Source organism: Xiphophorus couchianus, chromosome 16 (genome assembly GCF_001444195.1).
Source record: "Xiphophorus couchianus chromosome 16, X_couchianus-1.0, whole genome shotgun sequence".
NCBI classification, from domain to species: Eukaryota; Metazoa; Chordata; class Actinopteri; order Cyprinodontiformes; family Poeciliidae; genus Xiphophorus; species Xiphophorus couchianus.
This window is the reverse complement of record NC_040243.1, coordinates 668,664-691,789: the sequence shown is the minus strand read 5'-3', so window position 1 is coordinate 691,789 and position 23,126 is coordinate 668,664. Positions and strand designations below refer to the sequence as shown.

Genomic DNA, 23,126 nt, shown 5'->3' with positions numbered 1-23,126 from the left:
CAGGGGAGAGTCTACGAGAGAAAAAGGCACAGGGGTGAGTCTTTTGGTCAGATTCGGAACGCTGAGAAAGCACAGCTCCGACTCCAGAGTCTGAAGCGTCAACCTCTAGGATGAACTGTTTCGTAATGTCCGGCTGAATGAGGATAGGAGCATTAGCAAACCGAGTCTTCAGCTTTTTAAAAGCCGTTTCTGCTTCGGGGGACCAGTGGAAGGATCTCTTAACTGAGGTTAAAGCAGTCAAGGGTTGGGCCGTCTGACTATAGTTCCTGATAAACCTCCGATAGAAATTAGCAAACCCCAGAAATCGTTGAAGTTGTTTTCTATTCTCTGGAGTAGGCCAGTCTAGAACAGCTTTGATCTTCTCCTCCGGTGGTCTTACCTGTCCGCCCTCGAGCACGAATCCCAGGAAGGTGACTGATGGGCGGTGAAATTCGCACTTCTCAGCCTTTACAAACAATTTATTCTCCAGCAGCCGCTGGAGAACAAATCTTACATGTCTCTTATGTTCTGACAGAGTCCTGGAATAGATCAATATGTCGTCAAGATAGACAAAAACGAAGATGTTCAAAAAATCTCTCAAAACGTCATTCACTAAGGCTTGGAAACAGGCAGGTGCGTTTGACAGGCCGAAAGGCATCACTAAATATTCGAAATGGCCCAGAGGTGTCTTAAAGGCGGTTTTCCACTCATCACCCTCCCGGATCCTGAGAAGGTGATAAGCGTTTCTTAGATCTAATTTAGTGAAGACAGTTGCTCCCTGAACCGGTTCAAACGCTGAAGCTAGGAGAGGTAACGGGTACTTATTCTTGATGGTGATCTGATTTAACCCCCGGTAATCTATACAGGGTCGAAGGGAACCATCTTTTTTGCCCACGAAGAAAAACCCCGCCCCGAGCGGAGAAGACGAGTGGCGAATTATTCCTGCGGCCAGTGACTCATTTATGTATTTCTCCATACTTTCCCTTTCTGGTTTGGAAATATTATACAGCCGACTGTTGGGCAGAGGCGCTCCAGGTAGGAGATCAATGGCGCAGTCATATGGGCGATGCGGAGGTAGAGAGAGAGCGCTAGCTTTACTGAACACGGGGGCTAAGTCATGGTAGTCTGGAGGGATAGTAGCGAGATCGGGTGGGTCCGCCTCCTGCCGGTTTGCCGGTGACTGACCCGTCGGCACGGCAGAACGGAGACAGGTGGAGTGACAGGAAATAGACCAGGATTCAATATGCCTCTTAGACCAATTGATTCTGGGGTTATGAAGAAGAAGCCAATCGAAGCCCAGGACAACAGGTGAGTTGGCAGCCGGGAAGACAAAAAGTGATAATATTTCACGATGGTTACCTGAAACCAGGAAATCCAACGGCTTAGTTTGGTGTGTAATGTCAGGTAGTTCCTTGCCGTCTAACGCTGAAACTCTGAGGGGTGTGGCTAACGAATAGGTTTCTATGTCTAGTTGCTGGACTAAGTTTGAATCGATTAAATTTCTCTCACAACCAGAATCTATCATGGCAGAAAACGTCAATGATTAATCATCAGTGAACAGTGTAGCTGGTAGCAGAAGACGAGGAGAATTTCCAGATTGTAGATGGTCCGCCAGTCTCCTCATTTCCTCTGGCGGACCACGGCTTTTGCCTTGGAGGGGCAGGTGGAGATGAGATGTCCAGATTCACCGCAGTACAGACAGAGGTTCTATTTGAACCTTCTTAATCTTTCTTCCGGGGAAAGCCGAGTACTCCTGATCTGCATCGGCTCCGTTTCGGCTGGTTCTGAAGATGGAAAAGCAGAATTACTGGTTTTGTCAGAACATGATCTCACAAACGGGTGGCAACTCTTGGTTCTTTCCCTATTTCTGGAGCGTAGCCTATTATCCAACCGGATGGTGAGGTTTATCAGTTCCTCCAGGGTCTTAGGATCATCTAAAGTCGCTAACTCATCTTTTATCGAGTCGTTTAATGCATGGAAATATGCGCTCTTGAGAGCCGTCTGTCCCCAACCTGAAGCTGCTGCCTTAATCCTGAAGTCAATAGCAAACTCAGCCACCGATCTTCTGCCCTGTTTCAGTTCTAGCAGACTTCGGGAATCCGATGTTTTATCTGTATCCTGGTTAAATGCCTGCTTAAACTCCTCCAAAAAGTCATCAAACGAGTAACCGTAATCTGCGGAGTTGGGAAATCTAGCCTCGGCCCATTCTAGCGCTTTTCCTGATAGATGTGACAAAATGAAAGAAATCTTTCTGCCATCATGGAGGAAACTCTGAGGGGAATGATTGAAGATTATGGTACACTGAAACAAAAATCCTCTACACTTGCTTACTTCTCCTGAAAATCTTTCAGGCAGGGACGGACGGAAATCTGAAACTGCAGAGTGAACCGAATCTACAGACCTGGAAGTGGATTGTGGAGCCAGAACTGGAGCGGGTGCTGGGGCGACCGCAGAAGCCTGTGAGCTAGATCCTTGCAAATAACTTGCAATCTCCTCTAATCGGCGGTTTGTTTCCGCTTGACGATTGTTTAACTCTCGCAACGCGGCGTCATGGTTCTGAATGAGAGTGTGCTGTTGTTCCAAGGTTCTCCGGAGTGTTTCTGCAGGGCTAGGTTGTTGGCCAGATTGTTCTGTCATGTTGAGGTCTAACTTCCTAACCACTGTGATGCTGACCCAGAAGAAAAGACTAATTTTCGGCCTGCTGTTGGTTTTGGTGTTGATGCAGAGAATACTAACATGCTAAATGTGATTTGGTGTTGGGATCTGGAGCTGTTCATCCACCAAAGGGCGCTGGAGGCTTTGTTCCATCTGAGGGCGTCTCCTGACCCACGCACCTGAAACCGTTCTGCCATCAGGAGCTGTATAACTGGAGGAGGCTGCTGACACTTCCCTGCCAGATTGTTAGCCAGTTATGGTACCGGCTCACTTCAGCTCAACTCTTCCTGTTTGCTTCCAAAATTCTGATCCACTTGTGTCTCTGACCTTTTTCAGCTGATTGTCCTGTGACGTGCTGAAAATAGATCCTGCCCAGGACCCTTCCGGACCTACAGATCGGCAGCCTTGCTTCTGGCAGAACAGTTCAGACTTACCTGTCCGTCCTCCAACGCCGCCGCAGCCCGCAGTCCTCCGCGCCTCAAACAGACTCTGGATTTCCCAGGTTTTCCCCCCCAGTCCTTTCTCCTCCCGATCGGAGGTAAGCTCTCAGCCAGCGCCATCTCCAAATTTCCTCGACCCCAAACTTACCGTCTGTTTCTTCCATAGCTGACCTGAGATCCTGTCCCAAACGCTCCCGGATTGTTTACCTGTTTTTTCCCCCCCTTGTTGTAATAAATCTCTTAAATCAATCTCGGCCTCTGGTGTTGTTCTGCATGTGGGTTAGCTAACCTGCAAAAATCAACCAATTTTATTTATGCGTTTGTAGCACCGGTATCACGCCACTAACTGCGCCACTGGACCAGTTTTAGGCTCTACGGAGTGGGGAGCAAGAATAATAACACCAGAGACTGCTGCTTTAAGTGAAAAAGGCCGGCAATTTATGAATGCAAAACACATATAAAATACAATACATGAAACCAAAAATACCCTGCAGATTCTTAATAATGATGTAAATATAAATGGGGAGGAAAAGGGAAAAAATAAAATAAATTTTAAAAAAAAGTATATCACTCTTCTTTTTGCTCTTTAGTTAGGTTATTTTAATCAGACTAATTTGAGTTAATTAGACCGGTCTCTTTTTCCTAGGTTGCACCTATTTTAAGATTTCTATTTTTCTCCTGAGTTAACTAATTTTTCTTTCTTTTACAGGTAGGGAAATACCTTCAAACACAATTAAATCAAAGTGAACCACAATTACTCAAATCACATTCAGAGACATAACATATGAAAATCAAAGTATGGCACTTTAAATTCAAGTTCAGGTCTAAATGTAAATCCAGGTACTCAGTTCAATGAAAAGTCTCAGTTTGATTCAGTCCAAAAAGATAATAATTCAATCGGTTCTCAGTTCTGTTCAGTTCAGTTCGAACTAGTTCCTGATATTCCTACCGCTCCAGCAGCGGATTACCACACGCGGGAGAGTCCCTCCCTGATGCCATGGAGAAGATGAACTGAAGGTCTAGGTTGGCTCGCCATCTTGAATCCCGTCTGTGAATGTGAACGTCGCAGACCAATCCTCGCTCCGACCGAGCTTCCAACCGGACAAAAAACCTGACCTGTGTAACAGGCCACAAACACAATAAAACTCTTTTTAAATCCTCAAATTATACAAATAAATTCTTCTTCATAAACCCAATATATTAACCGGATAGCAGTTTATGACGGAGCATTTCTTTGTAATCAGCTACGTTTTTAGCGTTAGCTCTAAAAGAAAAAGTACAACACGATGAAAATGCAGAAAAATAAACACAAAACTCACCAAAACCGATATAACTTGGTTCTCATAAAACCCCCGTCAGTTCCCGACCAGGTAAATTATGTTTTTCTTTTTCTATAATATTAACTTTTCCTGTTAATTAATCACCGCTCTCTCCCTCAGCTCTGCGCACTGCAGCGTCATCCAGGCGCCGCGTCTGTAACGTTGGTTCCTTAAAGGAACAGCGACGTTATTTTCTGTCTACAGACTTTTAACCAACTATTTATTCCTATTTATGTCAGATTTTAACATGGGCTACATGTTATTGTGCCGGGTCCCACCACCGGAGGCAGAAATCTCCCAGAGTCTGAATAAATCAGGGTTTAGTTGCAAGTTCCTGTTTTCTGTTTCCCAGGAGTTTAATAAACCAGAAAAACTCTTGAAATGTAATTTTGTTCTGCTCAGGAGAGAATTTAAAGTTTACTCGTGATTTCTGTGACCCAGACTCAGAGGCCGGAGGTTCTGGTGGGAATCTGAGCTGAAAAGCACAGCAATGGAGGGGGCATGATGATGACATGGAACTTTACTGTTTCACAGCCAGAGGAAATTTTTCACAACTGATTCCTCTGATGACAGTTGAGGATGAGATGAAACCTGCAAATATTTGCATTTCAAAGAAAGGAGCCAAATATTTGACTGGGAAACATGTGACTCACATGGAAATGAGGCGATTTTACTCAGGGACAAAGGAACCTTTCTGATCAGGAAATATGGAGGCAACTCCAGACGGACCATCAAGCCTTCTGCCTCTCTGGAGAGTTCAGGTTCTGGTTCAGGTTCAGGTTCTGGTTCTGGTTCTAATCTGCGGCGGTTCCAGAGGCTCAGTTTCATCAGAGCGAACAAACAGAGTTTCATTGTCTGGTTGCACAATAAGAGAACAGAGGTGGGTGGGAGGATGTGTGCAGACCTGCAGGGCCCAAAGCAGCAGAGCAGGCGGGTCGGGACATGATACTGGATCAGGATGGGGGGATCCGGGTCTGATAAGAACCGGTTCTGGTTCTGGAAGACGTCCCTCATCCCCTGCAGCTGATTTCATGGAGCAACAGAATAAAGTGCCTGACATTCCTGCTGCCGTTTGTCACCGTCCTGCGGCTGCAGTGGGTGGGGGTGTGACCAGAACCCCTCCCCACCCACTGCAGCAGCATAAAGGCGGCTCGGCCCGAGCGCCGCTGCATTCTCCTCTCCTCCACCCAGAGCAGCAGAACTCCTCCAGCATGGCCTCCTTCTTCTCCACCCGATCCTCCTCCTACTCCAGCGGGGGCCGCCTGGGCTCCATGAGGAGCGGCAGCGTCTACGGCGGCGCCGGCGGCTCCGGGGTCCGGATCTCCAGCAGCACCGCGTCCAGAAACTTCTCCTCTGGTGGAGGTGCAGGTTTCGCTGCAGGTGGAGGCGGCGCAGGCTTCGCCTCCGGTGGAGGTGCGGGCTTCGCTGCAGGCGGGGGCTTCAACCTGTCCGACGCCCTGGACATCTCCGACAACAAGAAGGCGGCCATGCAGAACCTGAACGACCGGCTGGCCTCCTACCTGGAGAAGGTCCGCAGCCTGGAGGCGGCCAACGCCGACCTGGAGAAGAAGATCCGGGAGTTCCTGGACAAGAAGACCCAACCTGCGAGCCAGGACTACTCCAGGTTCTACACCATCATCAGCGACCTGCAGAACCAGGTGAGTCCAGGTTCTGGTTCTGGTTTTAGGTCAGGGCAGAGAAACTGATGATGCTCCATTGTAAGAAGACAAAGCCTGAAATCCTGCCTGCCTGGGCCCCGCCCGCTGCAGGATCCTCTTCCTGCTGGAGGAAACTGGAGCGACCACACCCAGAACCACCAGAACCCGCGAGGCTTCGCTCCTCACCTTAACCTGCATCATCGGACTCATTTCCATGTTTCCACCAGTAATCAGACTCAGAAAAGATGTTTTAAATCACGTCTGTCCTCCTCTCAGATCATCGATGCCACCCGGGTGAACGGCTCTCTGCACCTTTCCATCGACAACGCCAAGCTGGCCACCGATGACTTCAGGATTAAGTGAGTCAACAAACAGCAGCCTGACGGTTATTCACCTCTGATTAGCTCCTAACTCTGTTTCTGCTGCAGGTACGAGAACGAGCTGGCCATGCGGCAGTCGGTGGAGGCCGACATCGCCGGGCTGAAGAGGCTCCTGGACGAGCTGACGCTGGCCAGGTCCGACCTGGAGATGCAGATCGAGTCTCTGAGGGAGGAGCTGATCTACCTGAAGAAGAACCACGAGGAGGTGAGCCGAGCCGAGCCAACGGTCCGGTGGCGAGGCGGAGCGAAGCTTCAGGCTAAATCATGTCATTCCTGCAGGATCTGCTGAGCATGAGGTCACAGGTGGGCGGGCAGGTCAACGTGGAGGTGGAAGCCGCGCAGCAGCCGGATCTGACCGCCATGATGGCCGAAATCAGAGAACACTACGAGGGCGTCGCCAGCAAGAACCGCAAAGACCTGGACAACTGGTTCCAGGCCAAGGTGAGGCTGGAGCATCGGTTCTGCTAAAAACACAGGAAGTCCAGGAAACAGGTCCCCTACGGAGATCCATAAGGGCCACAATGAACAATACGAAAGTCAAATTCTTTATAACAATCAGAACTTAGATAAAATACATAAATATCTGAAGTTATCAAGAGTGAAATTAAGGAAATAATAACACATTGTATTATTTAACCAATACATTGAATAATTAATAAAATTATCATAAATGTAATCAATAATAAATATAATAATTATATTAGTAATTAATTTAATTGATTAATCACATAACAATTATATTATTCATATTTATTATATCATTGTAATTATTTCTTTACTGCCATTATATAATTATATTCATTGTATAATTATATAATATAATTATTAAATAATCATATTACTGATTTCAATAATAATATGATAATGATATAAATAATAAAATAACTAAATGAAATTAATGAATATAATAAATGTCTAATTATATTGAATAATAATCAGGCTGTTCACTTCACACCAATTAACTTGGCCTGAGTTTTAGCCCCGCCCACAGGCTTGGCTCACAATGCAATCATATTATTACTTTTTAAAATGTATAATATTTAAATACAAAATCTTTACTACACTTAACCCATTTTAAGACATCTTAAAAAATAGATGCATTTAATTAATGTATTAGGTTGTGATACCTTTGGCCTTCTATACTTTTGGGACGTTAATGCCACCATCTAGAGGCGGCAAATGGAACTGCGTTTAAATGCTTGAAGTTTAAACTCCTAAAATGAACAAAAAACATTTTTTCCATACCAGAGAGAAAAACATTAGTGATGACAGCAGAGTGTCGTCTGCATAGATGCTGATTTTTCTGTTTGTTTTCTGTTTTTCAGTCTGAGGAGCTTCAGAAAGAAACCGCTGTCAGCACAGAAACGCTCCAAACGTCTCGCTCTGAGATCTCAGACGTCAAACGGACGCTGCAAAATCTGGAGATCGAGCTCCAGTCGCAACTCAGCATGGTGAGTCTCTGAAAGCTCCTCAGCTCTTCTTCTGCTGCCGTGCTTCCTCTAACGTTGCCCTCACTCCTGCAGAAAGCATCTCTGGAGGCAACGCTGGCGGAAACACAGAGCAGGTACAGCAGCATGCTGGGCGGCTACCAGATGCAGGTGACGCGCCTGGAGGAGCAGCTGATGCAGCTGAAGGCCGACCTGGAGCGGCAGAGACAGGAGTACCAGATGCTGCTGGACATGAAGACCCGACTGGAGATGGAGATCGCAGAATACCGCCGCCTGCTGGACGGAGAGGGAGGTGGCAGGTGAGACACCAACTGCAGAAATCTTACCAAGTGTTTTTGGTCCAGTTTCTTGTGCAAATATCTTTGTACTCATGAAATAAGATAAAACTAATTTACAAGTAACTTTTCAGCAAAATACAGGAGTAAATTCTTAAATTTTTAGACCCATTGGCTGATTATGTCACTTGTAACAAGACATTTTTCCATGTTATAAGTGAAATAATCAGCCAATGGATCTAAACCTTTTTCATCACTATTAAGGAATTATTTACTCCTGAATCTTGCTGACAAGTTACTTGTAAGTTAGTTTTCTTATTTTGAGTTTACTAAGACATTTGCATTAGAAACTAGAAAAATACTTGGTAGGACTTTTTGCAGTGAACTCTTCCAACAGCAGACAGTCCAGGTTAGTCTAACTCTTCCTCCTCTTCCTCAGCTCCTCTTCCTCCTCGTCTACAAAGACGATGACGACCAGGAAGGTGATGATCGTCACCAAGGAGACGTCAGAGAACGGAGAGGTCATCACCGAATCCCAGGAATACTCGTGAGACGTTGAACAGCCGCTGTTCTCTCCAATAAAACTCTACTGATCAACATCTCTGTGGCTCCTCTGGTTCTGTTGGTTCTGCTGAAGTCCAGAACCGGCTGGTTTGGGTTTGTATCAATGTTCCAACATCAGTTCAGATCTAGAATAACAGAAAGTGATCCTGAAAACGAGATGAACCCAACCTGAAAGTCCGCTTTTCAGTCAGGCTGAGGTCTGGACTTTGACTAGACCAATGTTTGGGCCAAGCTTCAGCTCTAAAGACAGAAGGTCTATTCAATGGCTGTAAAACAAGCCCATATCATCAACCCTCCACTGCCGTGCTTCACAGCAGGAGGTAATGAACTAATGAACTTCGATGAGCCAAACATGAAGGCACCAGGTAAAGGTCCGGTTAGAACAGGACACAACGGATCCAGGTGTAAAAACTGAGATCAAAAAGAACAAAATGAGGAGTAAACAATAAACAAACTGTGATGGTGGGTTTTAAAAAGTGAGATCCAAAATCAGGTGACCAGAGAAAAGATAAACTCCTAAAAAAGTAACAAAAAGGAAAAGTTACGCAAAGTTCAGGTAAACTAGCAGCGAATCGACGGTGGTGGAAAAACAGAGGAACCAGAGAACAGTCAAATCTAAACAAGTAACTAAACATCTGAGAAAGACTGACCCAAAAACAAATAACAAAAAAAGATTTTTTTTAAATGAACCCACAGACAAACTAAAACCAAAAACCAACCTGGGTTCCAACACAAGATGAAAAGAACTGATCAAAACTCTACATTTCATTCAAATATCTGTAATAAATGTTAACGAGCAAACAAATATGATAAATGACTTAAAATCAAATTAAATGGTTTGACTACAAGAGCTGAGGGTTCTGGACGGGTTCTACAGTAAAACGGACCGAAGTGTTCAGGAGGCGGAGCAGAGAGACTTCCTGGAGTCACTCCGATCATTAACCTGTTGGAGCGCCACCCAGCAGTCCTGTTCAGTCCGCTTTAATCCAACTGCAGTCCATTTGTCTAGTCAAAGTCCGGTTCGGTTGGTGAGGTGTGTATCCTAATGGACCTCTGACCTCTGGTCCTCCAGACCTCGGTCTGGGTTCAGTTGAAGTGAACTCTGGTTCAGCTTGAATGTGAACGCCAAGCGGACCAGAGACCACTCCAAAGGCAGGAAGTGGACTACAGCGCAGGGCATTCTGGGTAAATACAAGCAAAGCTAACGTGCTAGCCTAGCGCTAGCAGCAGAAATGGCTCCTGGTCTTCAGCCAAACACTAAAGAGAAATCCTCCAACACTAAAATCTGACGCCTCCATCTTGTTTCCATCTGGTGAAGAAGGAAGTTGCTCTCAGTGTCTTCAGAGGTTTTTGTGTCATTTCCTCCAGTGGTTCTTGGTGCAGCGCCCCCACAGGCCAGGAGGGGAACAGGTTGGTTTGACTCAGAGCAGAGAGGAAGAGAACTGTAATCAAACTGAATCCACCAAACTATTTGATGTGAAACAGCCTAAACGTTGCAGGACTGGAAGTACAGACTCCTGATTCAATATAAGAGCTTGATCTTCACCATCTCTACTTGGACCTGAAGGCTTCCTTCCCAGAGTTTCCCTGCAGGTTCTCCACTTTCTGGAGCTCAAGGTCCAGATTTCAGTCCTGATTGAGCTGAAGAAAGTTTTCTTCCTTTCATGGGAATCTTCCAGAGGTTGAGAAAAGCCGGCCTTCAAAATATATACACTCTGATTAAACAGACCATCTTGTTTCTGGAGAGAAGAGGCTTTCATTCACACTGGTCCATGGGCATGACCTTTAACCTTTACCTGAGGCCTGCAGAGCCTGAGATGGGGTCATCCCTGGTCGTTCCTCTGACGTTGGGCTGAATCTGCTCCTGGGATGTTTTCCTCTGGAGGACCCAGAACCGCTGTCGGCCATTTTGGTGCCGTGAGCACAAATGCTTTGTGGTTTTTAAGTTAAATATTATTTTTGATTAGCAGACCTGAACTCTGCTTCCTGAAGCTTTACAGGTGGTATTAGGCTGAACATGGGATTTTTCCTCATGCTTTTATTTTGTATTTGTCATAGGTTTTATTTCTTCAAATCAGTATTTTGCCGCTTCTGTACTGAAATGGAAAATAACGCTTTGCTATAATGTCACAGGGGAGACTGGAGGAAATGAATCTATTTCTGGAGCTTTTTGTATTAAATGATTCACACATTTTTATAAAGTCTGCAGGAATGGACCTAAACCTGTAGAGACTTTTTATGAGCCTGATTTATGAGGTCATGATGACTCACTGATGTGAAACAAACTTCAGACCCTTCAGTTGTTAGCGGTGTCGCCCTCTAGCGGTCGGTTCTTGTAAAGACAGTTAGAGGAAGTCAGCCTTCAGATCCGCGAAGAAAACCCGGATTTCCTTAAAATACTCAGAAAATCTGAGAAGGTTCTTTGATATTCCATCAGGTTCTGGATCTGAATGGTTTGTTTTTTATACATTTGACCAGATGAAGTGATTTCAGCCTCAGTTCTGTATTTTCCTGTAAATCTGAGGTCCGGAGGCGGAGAACAGCTGGGCTTAAATCACAAATCTGAAGCTATTTTCTCTGGCATTCTTCTAAATAAAAACAGCTGATTATTTATGATTTTAATAAACTTAATTATTACTATGAATAATATCCGAGCAGCTCTATAATGAAGCAATATAAAAACAACTAAATTGGGTTTTTAGAAATTATTAAAACCAAATTCTCTAATAAAAAACTTTTTCAAAACATCTATTTTAATATCTCTTAAAAAGTTTTGCCCTGTTTCGAGGCTCTGCAGCTTCAAACTGCCCTCGCCTCCAACATGCAGTACCTGCCGACGGCCAGCTGAGGGCGGCGTTACTGCAGGATTCTCTCTTTCACTCTGATGAAGCGGCAGCTTGGTTCTTGGTTCGGATCTGCGGTTCTACTTCAGGCAGGTCCAGGGTGCAGCACCAAGACTTGATCCAAACGGCTTCATCTGAAGAACCAAGGTAGTGCTATGGCCTAGTCAAAGGCCATACTTATATGATGGAAATACCTCAGAAACCTCAATGAAGACAAACAAGGTTGGAGACAAAAATGGAGCAGAAATCCAGCAGAACGCGACGGACTGAGAAAAGGAAGAAGAACCGATTTGAGTCCAAAGGTCCGAAGGAAGCCGGTTCGGTTCTGTTGCAGCGAAAACCCAAAGCTTCGACTTTCATTGGACCTGAAGGTCTGCTGTCAGCTCCTCCTCCTCCTCAGCCTGCAGGCGAGCGGAGGAACCGTCCCGGTCCACGTTCACATCGCTGATGAATCACATGAGCAAAACTGAGACATGAATCGATCAACGTTAGTCACAGTGACTCACCACCAGGGGGCGTGTCTGAGTGAGACGGTTTTAGTCCAGAACCGGGGCTGAATAACAGCTGGACCGTTGCAGCCAATAGGAAAACTACAGTACCACCATTCAACCCAAAGAGGGCGGCACTGAGACGGTTTTAGGGAAAGTATTGCAGGATTAAATCTATAAAGTGTCACATTTAGCACAAAAACAAGTCAGGGCCCTGAAGGAGCAATTTAGACGGCTTATCCACAGAAGAATGTTGATTTGGGGCCCCGTTGCTCTTCATCGCCCTCCGGCTCCTCGGAAGTGTTTTTCTCTTAATCACAGAGTTTCCGCCGGTGTTTTCTCAGCCTCTCCAGTTGTCTGAGTAGTAACAGTAGCTGCAGTGGGAGGGGCCGACTGGAGAACCCCGATGAACCAGAACCTGTTATAATTTAAAACAAGCAGAACCCGACGGTCCAAAGGGTCATGAAGGTCTGCAGAGCCGAATCCCACCAACATTTAGGACGGGGGAGAAGCTGAACTTTGGTCCTGATTAAACTTCCACTAAAGGCCATAAAGTCGAACAATCAGCGATTCTGTCGCTGCGGTGATGGATTACTGTCACCATGGAAACGTCTCCATGCAGGGATTCCTGCCGTTTCAGCGGGGGGCGATGCCGGTGCACCTGCCGCCCTGAAGGTTGGCATCAATCAACGCTCTGACGGCTGTGCTGACTGCAGGGAAACATATAGATCTGAGATCAGACCGCCAGGTGGGTGACGGGTCGGCGTGCCGCGGCTGGTAGGATCAGGAATGAAATCCTGCAGGCGGGGGTCAAAGGTCAGGTCCTGAACGGGTCTGTGGCTCTAATCGACGAGATTCAATCGGTTTGTCAAAGAGAACGTGAACGTCTCCAGTGATGAAAGTCTCTGCCTCACCAGATGTTAGTTTTCATTCAGGATGGGTAGCAGTGGTCATAAACCCTCAGTGGGCGGAGTCAGAGGAACCACAGCAGGTAGAAACATCACACTGGACCATCATGCTCTCTGTTTCATGATTAGCTTAGCCTGTTATAGCACATGCTGTCATTGACACATGGTGGCTGAAATTAGCGCTTTAACATTAGCTTCTGCTAAATACTACAGTGGTCCAACATTTAGCATTAGCTTCTGCTAAATGTTGATTTAGTGCTTTAGCATTAGTGGAACTAATGTGTATGATTAGTGCTTCACTGTCAGCACTGCTAACTTTTTAGGTAGCGGTACCGACCATTGCTCCAGGTCCAATAACATGACCGGTCCTTCCTGGGCATTTTACGGATCTCCCTGCTTTTGTTGGAAACTTAAATTAATCTCCGGATCTCCTCAGGAAATACGTCTGAATGAAATGGCTGGAAAAGCTGCAGGTAGAAACGCCTCAGGTGATGACCCAAGGTCCGATTGGACCATCAGGGTCTCTGTGGACGCTGAGCGTCTGATCCAAAGATAAATAAAATGATAAAACATGCTGCACCTTGCTCCGAGTCGCTCTGACATGAAACATGTCTTCTCACTCTCCACCTGATGTCTCTGTGTTTTCTTTACACAAGCTATTAGTTTACCGCTCTGGTTAGAGGCCAAACCTTTTCATGCTTTAGACGGAAAATCAACTCCAGTAAGAAAAGTTAATCCTTCATCCGACGATCCGTGAACGACGGATTGAAGCAGGAATGTTTCCACCTGCCGCAGCAGGTATGATGGACCTGCTGGTGAAGGAGTTCAAGGAGAAAAGAACCCCTGTTATCCGGAACCAACACTGAACATCAAGTCAAAGCTAATGCTACCCTGTCCATCCTCCTGAGGAGCAAGCATGTGGCCACAGTGGGAAGGAACAACTGGGGAACCGAGAGTCAACACCTTCAACTCGCCAGAATCCTCAGATCAGTCCTGAAGAACTTCATCTGTTTTGAAGTGGGTCCAACAGAACCCAAGGTCCAAACGTTGCCTTGGTTCCCCAGTTAGGAGACGCAATCAGTCAGTCCATCAGAGGAAAACAGAACTGGCGCCAGTCGGCCCGGTTCTCCTCAGCTCCTTCCATGAACTCCTGACTGAATGTGGAGTTTCCTTCCTGGACCGGTCCTCTGATAAGCAGACAGCATCAGGAGGTCAGAGGTCACCTCACCAGACCGGGTTCTTCCTGTTCCAAACCAGGAGGTCCGGATGTGCGAGAGACGATCAGTGAGGATCTTGATCCTGGAGATCAGCTCCTCCATCTCTGCCTGTGGATCCAACCTAAAGTGTGTTGGTGTTTGTTTGACCTCAGGCTCCAGAACCCAGAACCTCCAGGTCCATTCCTGCAGACTTCCTGCCTGGTTCTGCTCAGCAGAGGGAAGGAAACTCTGACTTTACTGGTCCTCAGGACCTGCATCCTGATCCATCGTCTGTAACGGACCTGGACCAAGGTTCTCCAGAGACGGAGGAACTCCGCCGCGCCTCCACCCGGACCTCCAGGCTAAACGCTGTCATTCCTCAGAACCGCCTGACATTACCGACGCTGAAGCGTCTAATTTGCACCTCAGCGAAGCGCCTGCAGGTGGGGATTTTGTCGGAACAGGTCTGGGTAAAGGTCAGCTCCACGCCCAGCGCCTCGCATTCCTGCAGCCTCGCCTCCCGCAGGAGCTTTAAAAGCCGTGCCGCCTCCTCCGCTCCTCACTCTCCTCTCAGAGACGCAGCATCCATCATGTCCACCACCTTCATCTCTCGCTCCATGCGCTCCTCCGCCGGCTCCGGCGGCTCTGTGAGGGGCTTTGGAGGAGGAGGAGGGTTCTCCTCCTTGAGGGCCGGCAGCGTGTATGGAGGAGCAGGAGGCTCTGGGGTCCGCATCTCCTCGTCCCTGGGTGGAGGTGGAGGAGGTGGAGGTTTCTCCCTGGGAGGAGGTGGAGGAGGTGGAGGTTTCTCCCTGGGAGGAGGTGGAGGAGGTGGAGGTTTCTCCTTCAGCGCCTCCAGCATGGAGGACAGCCTGGTGGGCAACGAGAAGTTCACCATGCAGAACCTGAATGACCGGCTGGCCTCCTACCTGGAGAAGGTCCGCAAGCTGGAGGCGGCCAACGCCGAGCTGGAGCAGAAGATCCGCGGCTTCGTGGACAGCAAGGTGGGGCCCTCCACCCGGGACAACAGCGGCTTCTTCACCTCCATCACCGAGATCACAGAGAAGGTGAGGAGAACATGAAGCGTCTCCTGGTGGAGATCTGGAGCTCCAGGTTCTCCTAGGACTCATCCTGATGCTTCATCTCTTCTTCTCTGGAGTCTTTCCTCCTCCAGCTCTTCTCCAGACTCAGATCTTCCAGGATTTTAATTTGGTTTTCTTCGGATTTCTTCTTCTGGTTCTCTTTCCTGAAGTTATGATTTCTGAACCTGGAAGCCTGACTAGAAGTTACTAGCAGTTTTCTCCAGGTTTTCCTTCTTTAAGGACTTTTAGGATTCTGTCATAGTTCCAGATATCAGTCGGTTACCAGCAACACCTCGCTAAGGTCAACCAGTTGAGCTGATTAAGGTCAGCAGCATGTTGAGATCAGTAAAACCTTGTTAAGGTAGGGAGGCTTGTTAAGCTCAACTGGTTCCTTAACAGCCGGTTCACCAACACCTTGTTGTAAGTCTTCCACCTTGTGAAGGTCAGGTCATTAAGGCCTTCCAAATTGTTCTGGTCATCTTGGAAAGGTCAGCAAAACCTCGTTTGGGTCAGTAGAATCGGCTTGTTCAGGTTCCAGTTTATAAATCAGCTTCGGTGTCTCAGTGAATCCAGATTCCTCGGTTTCCTTCCAGCCTTAGTTTTATGATAAAACTCCTCCTTCCTGGCAGTGAAGCTCCAGTCTGTCTCCATCAGAGCTCACCTGCTGCCTCCGCTGTTCACCTCAGACTTCCTGTGTGCAGATCCAGGAGGCCCTCCGAGTGAACGGAGCCGTCCACCTGAGCCTGGACAACGCCCGCCTGGCCGCAGACGACTTAAGGACCAAGTGAGTCCTCCGTCCCCCCGCCCAGGTGTGGGCCGTGCGCAGCGCCTCACCTGTCCTCCTGTGTCTCCTCAGGTACGAGAACGAGCTGGCCATGCGGCAGTCGGTGGAGGCCGACATCGCCGGGCTGCGGCGGCTCCTGGACGAGCTGACGCTGTCCAAGTCGGACCTGGAGATGCAGATTGAGGGACTGAGGGAGGAGCTGATCTACCTGAAGAAGAACCACGAGGAGGTGAGCAAGACGGCATCCGGGTCGCCGCGGGAGAGTTTCGTGATGATGTCATCGTGTGTGTGTGTGTGTGTGTGTGTGTGGGTGTGTGTGTGTGTGTGCGTGTGTGCAGGAGCTGGTGTCCACGCGCTCCCAGATGAGCGGCCAGGTCCACGTGGAGGTGGACGCCGCGCCGGCTCAGGACCTCACCAAGGTGATGGAGGAGATCCGGGAGCATTACGAGTCGGTCGCCGCCAAGAACCAGAGAGACCTGGAGGCCTGGTTCCAGACCAAGGTGAGCCACATGACCTCACTTCCTGTCCTCTTCTTCAAACTCTACCTGTACTTTGTGCAGGACACAAAGGGACGACTGTTTTCCAGTCCTCATGTTTTCTGTATCTCCAGTCAAGTTTAGAGGTTTGGTGTGGATTAGGTTCTGGTTCTGGTTCTGGTTAAGAATAAAAGCTGTGTGTGTGTGTGTGTGTGTGTGTGTGTGTGTGTGTGTGTGTGTGTGTGTGTGTGTGTGTGCAGACAGAGACTCTGAACAAGGAGGTGGTCTCTCAGTCGGTGACGCTGCAGGAGTCCAGGGGCGAAGTGACAGAGGTCAAAAGGTCGCTACAGTCTCTGGAGATCGAGCTGCAGACAATGCTGGGCATGGTGAGGACACACACACTCTGACAAACATTAACACACAGCTGCTGCTATCGCTGCAGCTAATGATTATTTTAGTAATTGATTATTGTTTATTACTCAAAACCTTTTTTTATGAATAAATTAATAATTCATAACATTTTATTGCCTAAAAGTCACTAAACATTAAATTAGTGGACATCAACATGAGAAAAGCCTTTCTGATCATCAATACAGCGTAGAGCTGATCTGCTGATTAATTATTGATTAACAACTGGATGTAAAAGTGATTAATTGATTTTATTACAGAAAATAAAGCAGGTTAAAACTGAACTAGAGTTCTGAATAAACTGATTTATAGGATTTTATCTTAAATGCAAAATGATTATTTTTGTAGCTCTGACTGTGTTGTTCTTTAGCAAATTGTTTTATGCTCCACTTAACGATTAATCGATTCAATTAATCTGATTAACTTCATCCAGCGTCTAAACAGCAACTTTTAACTATTTGGTTTTTAAATGAACGGAGTGAAATAATGAAGTTCTTCTTCTGTGGTTTGTGCGCAGAAAGCGTCTCTGGAGGCGACCATGGCTGAGACCCAGAGCCGATACTCGCTGCAGCTGTCCGGCTACCAGATGCAGGTGAGACCGGTTCGGTTCTGGTTGACCTGTGATGCGGTGAAAGTGGGAGGAGCTACAGCCTCACCTGTGCCTGTGCAGGTATCGTCCCTGGAGGAGCAGCTGGTTCAGCTGAGGGCCGACATGGAGCGGCAGGGTCAGGAGTACCAGATGCTGCTGGACCTGAAGACCCGGCTGGAGATGGAGATCGCAGAATACCGCCGCCTGCTGGACGGAGAGGGAGGCGGCAGGTGAGACATGTTCACCTGGAGAACGATCCTCAGCCCACAGGTGGTCGGCTCCACCTGATCTGTGCTCTGATTGGTCCGCAGCTCCTCCTCCTCCACGCGGCGCGTGGTGACCATGGTGGAGGAGACCGTGGACGGGAAGCTGGTTTCCTCCTCATCTTCATCCACCTCTTCCTCAGTGACTCACTGAAGCAGCCAATCAGCTTCCTTCCTGATCACTCACCTGAGAATAAACCAGAGTCCGCCTCAGCGCCGCGTGTCCGTCTTCATTTCTCCTCCAAAACCTCACCGAGTTCGGGTCCGGTCAGAACCGGGCCTGCAGGCTGCTGGTCTTCAGAACCAGAACCAGTTAAAATATTTTTAAAAACCAGTAAAAAAAGTTCTGGTTCTGGCTGCAGATGTAAACTAAATGGAGGTTCTGATTACAGGAAAAAGTTACCAGATAATAACATTAAAACTCCAGGAAGAAACTTATTTAACATTTTATTTTTATTTTTCATATCAGCTGACAGTGAGATATCAGAGAAATAATGTGGGAAAAAAGTTTCCTCCCAGTGCTGATGCAACCAATCAGAGCCAGCGGGCGGGTCTAAGCGCTGTCAATCAAGCTCATGCTCAGTCCTCCTTGCTCTCTGCTCTTCACCACAACATAGCCTGCAAAAAATGCTAATGCTAGTTAGCATAGCCACCGATGAAGGCATATAGACGGTTTTCCTGGAACATTAAGCTGTTTCTTTACCGTTGGCACATTTAGCTGTGCGTACATGGTGATGATTGACAACACTAAGACCCTCCTCCCGGCTCTGATTGACCAGGTTTGATGCATTGTAACTTATCAATTATTATTATTATTATTATTATTGTTATTATTATTATTATTGTTATTATTATTATTATTATTATTATTATTATTATTTCAGGTGACCACAGCAGCACTGGGAGGAGAACTGTGTTTTATTTCACAAACTTTCAATAAATATGGAGAAAACAAAACATTTGAGTAAAAGTTTTGCACAAAACAGTTTCAGAACCGATCTGAGTTCTTTAGCAGAACCTGATCCATTCACAGGTCACAGGTTCTGCAAAACCCAAACAGATACAAGAAAAATATAGACTCAAATAAATTCTAATAGAAATATGGAAATAAGAATTAAGAAAAGATTCCAGCAGCTTATCTGGGCAGACCTGGAGGATAAACACCTGGTCAGAACTCAGAACTGGGCCAGGATTTGGTTCCAGTTCAGTTTAAATTAACTAAACTCTGAACTGTCGCAAGCAGAGGAGGCTGGGATTGGTTCTGGTCCAGAAGGAGGAAATGGAGGGAATTCAGATTTATAATTATCCGTCATGGCCACCAGGGGGCAGCAGCGGCCAGTTTTACTTCAATCCACCGATTCAAACTGGAGCTGCTAGCCGGCTTTTATTCTGAAAGAACCACGACTTTATTTCTGTTTAGCTTTTAATTTCTTCTCAACTAAGCGCCACATGTTTCTCCAGGCTCTAGAGTTAAAGGTTTAATCAGCAGAACCAGAACCCACCAGGTCCAACAGAACCAGCGGTCAGTTAAAAGTTCTGATGGTCCAGTGACAGGCATGACGCTAAGAGCCCAAACTGTTGAGATTTATCTACTCATCTGTTCTTATGTGTTCAACATGTGTTAAAATGATGGACCCGTCTTCACACGGGCCTTTCAGAACCAGCAGGTTAAACCCAAAACCCTGAGAGAGTCAACAGAGTTTGATGGTTCTGGTTCACAACAAATAAAAACTCAAACGTTGCTTCGTCACAAAGTTAGAGAATTACATCCGAAAAATTATTTTTACTATAGAAATGTTCTGGTTGGTTCTGGTTGGTTCTGATTATGTTCTGGTTGGTTCTGATCCGACCCAATCATAATAAAGATGCTGACCCAGATGTCCAGCAGACTCGCTCTCCAAGCAGAAAAAGCCAGAAAAGATCATTTCTAAAGACGCTTCTTGTTCACAGAGCTTCATCACTGGAAAGTTGAGTGGAAGGACAAAGTGCAGCCTGTTACCAGGACATTTTAGAGCGCTTAGAGGCTGAATCGGTACCGGTCCAGGCCTACCCAAACCCAACGGAGGTTCCAGAACCAACAGTGCAGACGGTCGATAACCAAAACTTCATCACTTTTGTCAAACTTTAGTCAAGTGGAAGTTTATAAAACAGCCGTGTAAATTAGCGCTTTAGAACTTATAAAAAAAATTAACTTAGGGTGAGTAGAGCAGTAAACTTTAAATAAACATCAGGTACCAAACAGAACCCAACCTCTGGACCTTCGCTGCTCCTCATGGTGTCTCTGTGTCGGTTTGGTTCTGTCAGCGGTTCTGAACGTCTCGTCATGCCTGACGGCATCAGAACTGATCCAGTTCCTCTCCTCACCTGCAGCTGCAGAGCAGAAAATGTCGTCCCCCTAGCCCAACAGCTAATCATGCTAACGTGATAACTAATCAGGTGTGATTCTGTTCAGGTGTTGCTAAGAGGCAAACAGTTTCTTGTGCTTGGTTTGGATTCATGTGGATCAATGGAAATGACAAGACAATGGACATTGTTCTGAAAATAAAAGACTTTATTACAAGTCAAAGTGAAGATCAGCAGAACGGATCTTAACTGAGCGAAACATTTCCAAAAAAAACCTGAACACAGTTGAACTTCTGTCTCCCTGATGACACAATGATCAGAACCACCAGAACTCCTCCAGTCTGAGGCCGGAAACAGAATCAGAACCTCTGATTCTCGGCCTCCGCTTGGTGTTGCTTAGCAAGCAGGTCGATGTGAACGCTGGTTCCTGGGAGTCCGAGGTCGAGTTTCAGTCACAGGACTCTTGTCCGCCTGTGGGAACCGTTTGGTCGTTTTGTCTTTTAGGGCGAATCCACACCAGGAAAGTTCTTTGGCCCGACTGTGTGGTCCGGGCCAAAAGGAGACGTTATTTTTTCTTTTGGCGTTTATTTGCATTCAGGTTTCTGCCAGCAGACTGTAGTTTCTACACAAAGCCACGATCTCGGCTCCCGTCATCAGAAACCAGGCGGGGCGGGGCGCAGACCTGGAAAAACCCAGAAGTCCTGCTTGCTGAATTTCTCCTGTCCTCATTTGTGTCGTCATGACAACTGCAATGCCACTGCGGGTGTCTGGAGCAGCTCATGCGATGCTGGTTCTGCGATGAGAGTAATTCAGGAACAGCATCAGCAAATTCAGCTGAATCTGAATGAGATGTTTCCACCGAGCGGTACGCCACGGGTCGGAGCGGCTCAGGACGCCATTTTGAAACGTTCAGGAGAGTTTCCGCCGCCAGCCAGACTGTCGCTGGCCAGAGTAAAACCAAACGCCTAGCTAGTACTGGTACGATGACCAGTCACAAGACAGACCAGTATCACACACTGGTCTGTCTTGTGACATTTTTCTGTTTTCCAATCAATGGATAGAAAAATCTCCGCCCTAACCGGACCGCACCATCATCCTATTGACCTACAGCTGGAGGACCTGGAACGGGTCGGGTTGGTTGTTTGCGCCGCCTTTACAATCGAAAGCAGACAACAGCGTGACGAACCGCCCCGGATCAGTGCTGCTCAGGGGAAACGAGCCACATGTTGCTCTGTGATGAACCGGCAACCAGTGACCACTGGAGATAAACCTCCAACTAGTTAACCAGTTGTTAACAAGTTATCCAGCTGTGGAGAAGAACACAAACTGTTTCAGATAAAAGCAGAATGATTCAGACGTTCAGGAACCAGCCCGCCTCTCGCAGACTGCCGGAGCATCAGGGTGACGGTCCACTTGGTCCGAGACCAAGACAGAAGCTGCTGCTCCCAATCAACTCGTCTCCTGGACAGAAGCTGGTCGGACCCAGCAGAGATTCAACTCTTTGGACACCATGAGAAACCTTTAGAAACCTAACAACACTGCACGGTGGTGGGACCGTCATGCTCAGGGCCTGCAGCCACTGCAGGGGCACAAAGCACAAAGTTCACAGATTCCTCGACTTTACCTCAAACAATGATCCCAAACCCACATCTACCCTGGTTCTGGACTGGAAAAGGCAGGGTAACATTATGATCCTGGAATGGCCTAGTTCAAGTCTGGACCAGTTAGCAGAGAGGACAGAATGATGACTGAAGCCACTGTGTGTGGTCTCCCAGAAACATCCGAACCCCCGTTTCCTCTGCCCTGTGAGGTGCTGTTCCTGACGGACGGCTCGGTTCCGCCTGCAGCGGATCTGTGACCTCTCTTGGGTTTCGTTAATCGGACCCCTCCCCGGCCCGGGGCGCACTCCACCTTCCCAGATCTGCAGAGTGCTCATAAATCTGTTGATGCGCAGCGCTGGAGGGGAACTCTCATCCAGATCCTGGAATGATCTCATCGCTCCGGCGCTCCGACAACACCCGGGGCTCCACAACCTGATCCGAGCCCGTTCCAGGAGGTTCTGTTGAGACCTGAACCAGAACCCGGATCCTTGACTGAATGGTTGGAAAGCCAGCAGACAGAGAGCTGGCGTTCATCCCGCCCTCTGCCTGCGTGCCCTTTGGCCAGGCGCTGAACGAAGCCTCGGCGCTCCGACTCACTGTGATCAGAAAAGCTGCTGGATTTGACCTTTAACCTCTAAACAGAAGCAGATTTCCAATCATCCAGCAGGGCTCTTTGTTGACTTCCAGGTAATATTTGCTGTGAACGACGCCGAGCAAACGCAGCGATAAACGTCCATCAACATGCACAATAATAATAAAGGATTAGTGACAAACAGGCCAGCAATGAACCAATTAATCACCTGATAAATGAAAACAAACTATAATTTCCGTTTAGATGATTTATTGTTTTCCTCTTTTCTCTTCGGTGAAGCAGAGAGGAAGTGGAAACGACTTCAGTGTCTCCGTTTGTCTTCCAGACTGGATCAGTTGGATCCTTTAGTCTCCTACAGATTGAAGCACAAATTATGATCAATCATCAATTTTCATGAAACTGTGACTCCAAAAATCTGAATCGAATCACAGGACAGTTGAACAATCCCGTCCTTATCGGACCGGTCGCCACTTCATCACAAATTAAGGTCATATTTTGTAAAACCATGTCAGTCGATGTTCATAGATACGAAGTGACGCCGTTTTCTGGACCAGAACCGGCTCAGACTCCAGGTTCTGGTCTGGTGTGAGTATCTAGAAAACAGGTTCAGTTTCTGGAATATTATGAGTCGTTCCAATGAACAAAACCAGAACATGTATGGTTCTGGACCAGAACTCGGGTTACGGATGCAGGAGTTTTAGGGGAATTCTGCAGGAATGAGCGGGAAGGCGGAGCAACTCCAACACCTGTCAAACACAGACGGTCCTCCAAGATCAAACTACAGGAAAACCAAAATGTTCTGGACCGGTCCGTCTGGTTTTAGAGCTCTCTGGATCTT

The 23,126-nt window shown here is 47.2% G+C and overlaps 2 protein-coding genes across 7 annotated transcripts in view; both read left to right on the top strand.

Moving 5' to 3' along the window:
* LOC114159680 (keratin, type I cytoskeletal 13-like) overlaps positions 1 to 8,197 on the top strand; it is a 19,904-nt gene extending 11,707 nt beyond the window's left edge. Inside the window, exon 7 of the mRNA XM_028041749.1 lies at positions 8,179 to 8,197. Within this exon, the coding sequence (XP_027897550.1) occupies positions 8,179 to 8,182 (4 nt within the window). The 3' untranslated portion in view covers positions 8,183 to 8,197. The remainder of the gene's footprint in view (positions 1 to 8,178) is intronic.
* LOC114159664 (keratin, type I cytoskeletal 13-like) lies at positions 5,410 to 23,126 on the top strand. 6 transcript variants are annotated; one of them, XM_028041713.1, is made up of 14 exons: positions 5,410 to 6,051; positions 6,328 to 6,410; positions 6,480 to 6,636; positions 6,711 to 6,872; positions 7,757 to 7,882; positions 7,955 to 8,178; positions 15,001 to 15,217; positions 15,934 to 16,016; positions 16,089 to 16,245; positions 16,355 to 16,516; positions 16,753 to 16,878; positions 17,418 to 17,492; positions 17,571 to 17,719; positions 17,801 to 17,966. In XM_028041713.1, exons 1-14 carry the CDS (start codon positions 5,425 to 5,427, stop codon positions 17,904 to 17,906), a joined length of 2,454 nt encoding a protein of 817 aa, XP_027897514.1. In that variant the 5' UTR covers positions 5,410 to 5,424; the 3' UTR covers positions 17,907 to 17,966. The 6 variants fall into 6 exon arrangements, with proteins under 6 accessions (XP_027897514.1, XP_027897519.1, XP_027897520.1 ...); XM_028041718.1 differs by lacking the exons at positions 15,001 to 15,217; positions 15,934 to 16,016; positions 16,089 to 16,245; ... (3 more) ...; positions 17,571 to 17,719; positions 17,801 to 17,966 and adding exons at positions 13,873 to 13,875; positions 23,048 to 23,126; XM_028041719.1 differs by lacking the exons at positions 15,001 to 15,217; positions 15,934 to 16,016; positions 16,089 to 16,245; ... (3 more) ...; positions 17,571 to 17,719; positions 17,801 to 17,966 and adding exons at positions 13,873 to 13,875; positions 18,505 to 18,538.

What these genes read in the sequence shown, in the direction of transcription:
- LOC114159664 (XM_028041713.1), top strand. Translation starts at nt 5,425, where the DNA reads ATGGAGCAACAGAATAAAGTGCCTGACATTCCTGCTGCCGTTTGTCAC. An exon ending in TCACCGAGATCACAGAGAAG is followed by an intron (nt 15,218 to 15,933) that starts GTGAGGAGAACA and finishes TCCTGTGTGCAG; the next exon opens with ATCCAGGAGGCCCTCCGAGT. An exon ending in TGCAGACAATGCTGGGCATG is followed by an intron (nt 16,879 to 17,417) that starts GTGAGGACACAC and finishes GTTTGTGCGCAG; the next exon opens with AAAGCGTCTCTGGAGGCGAC.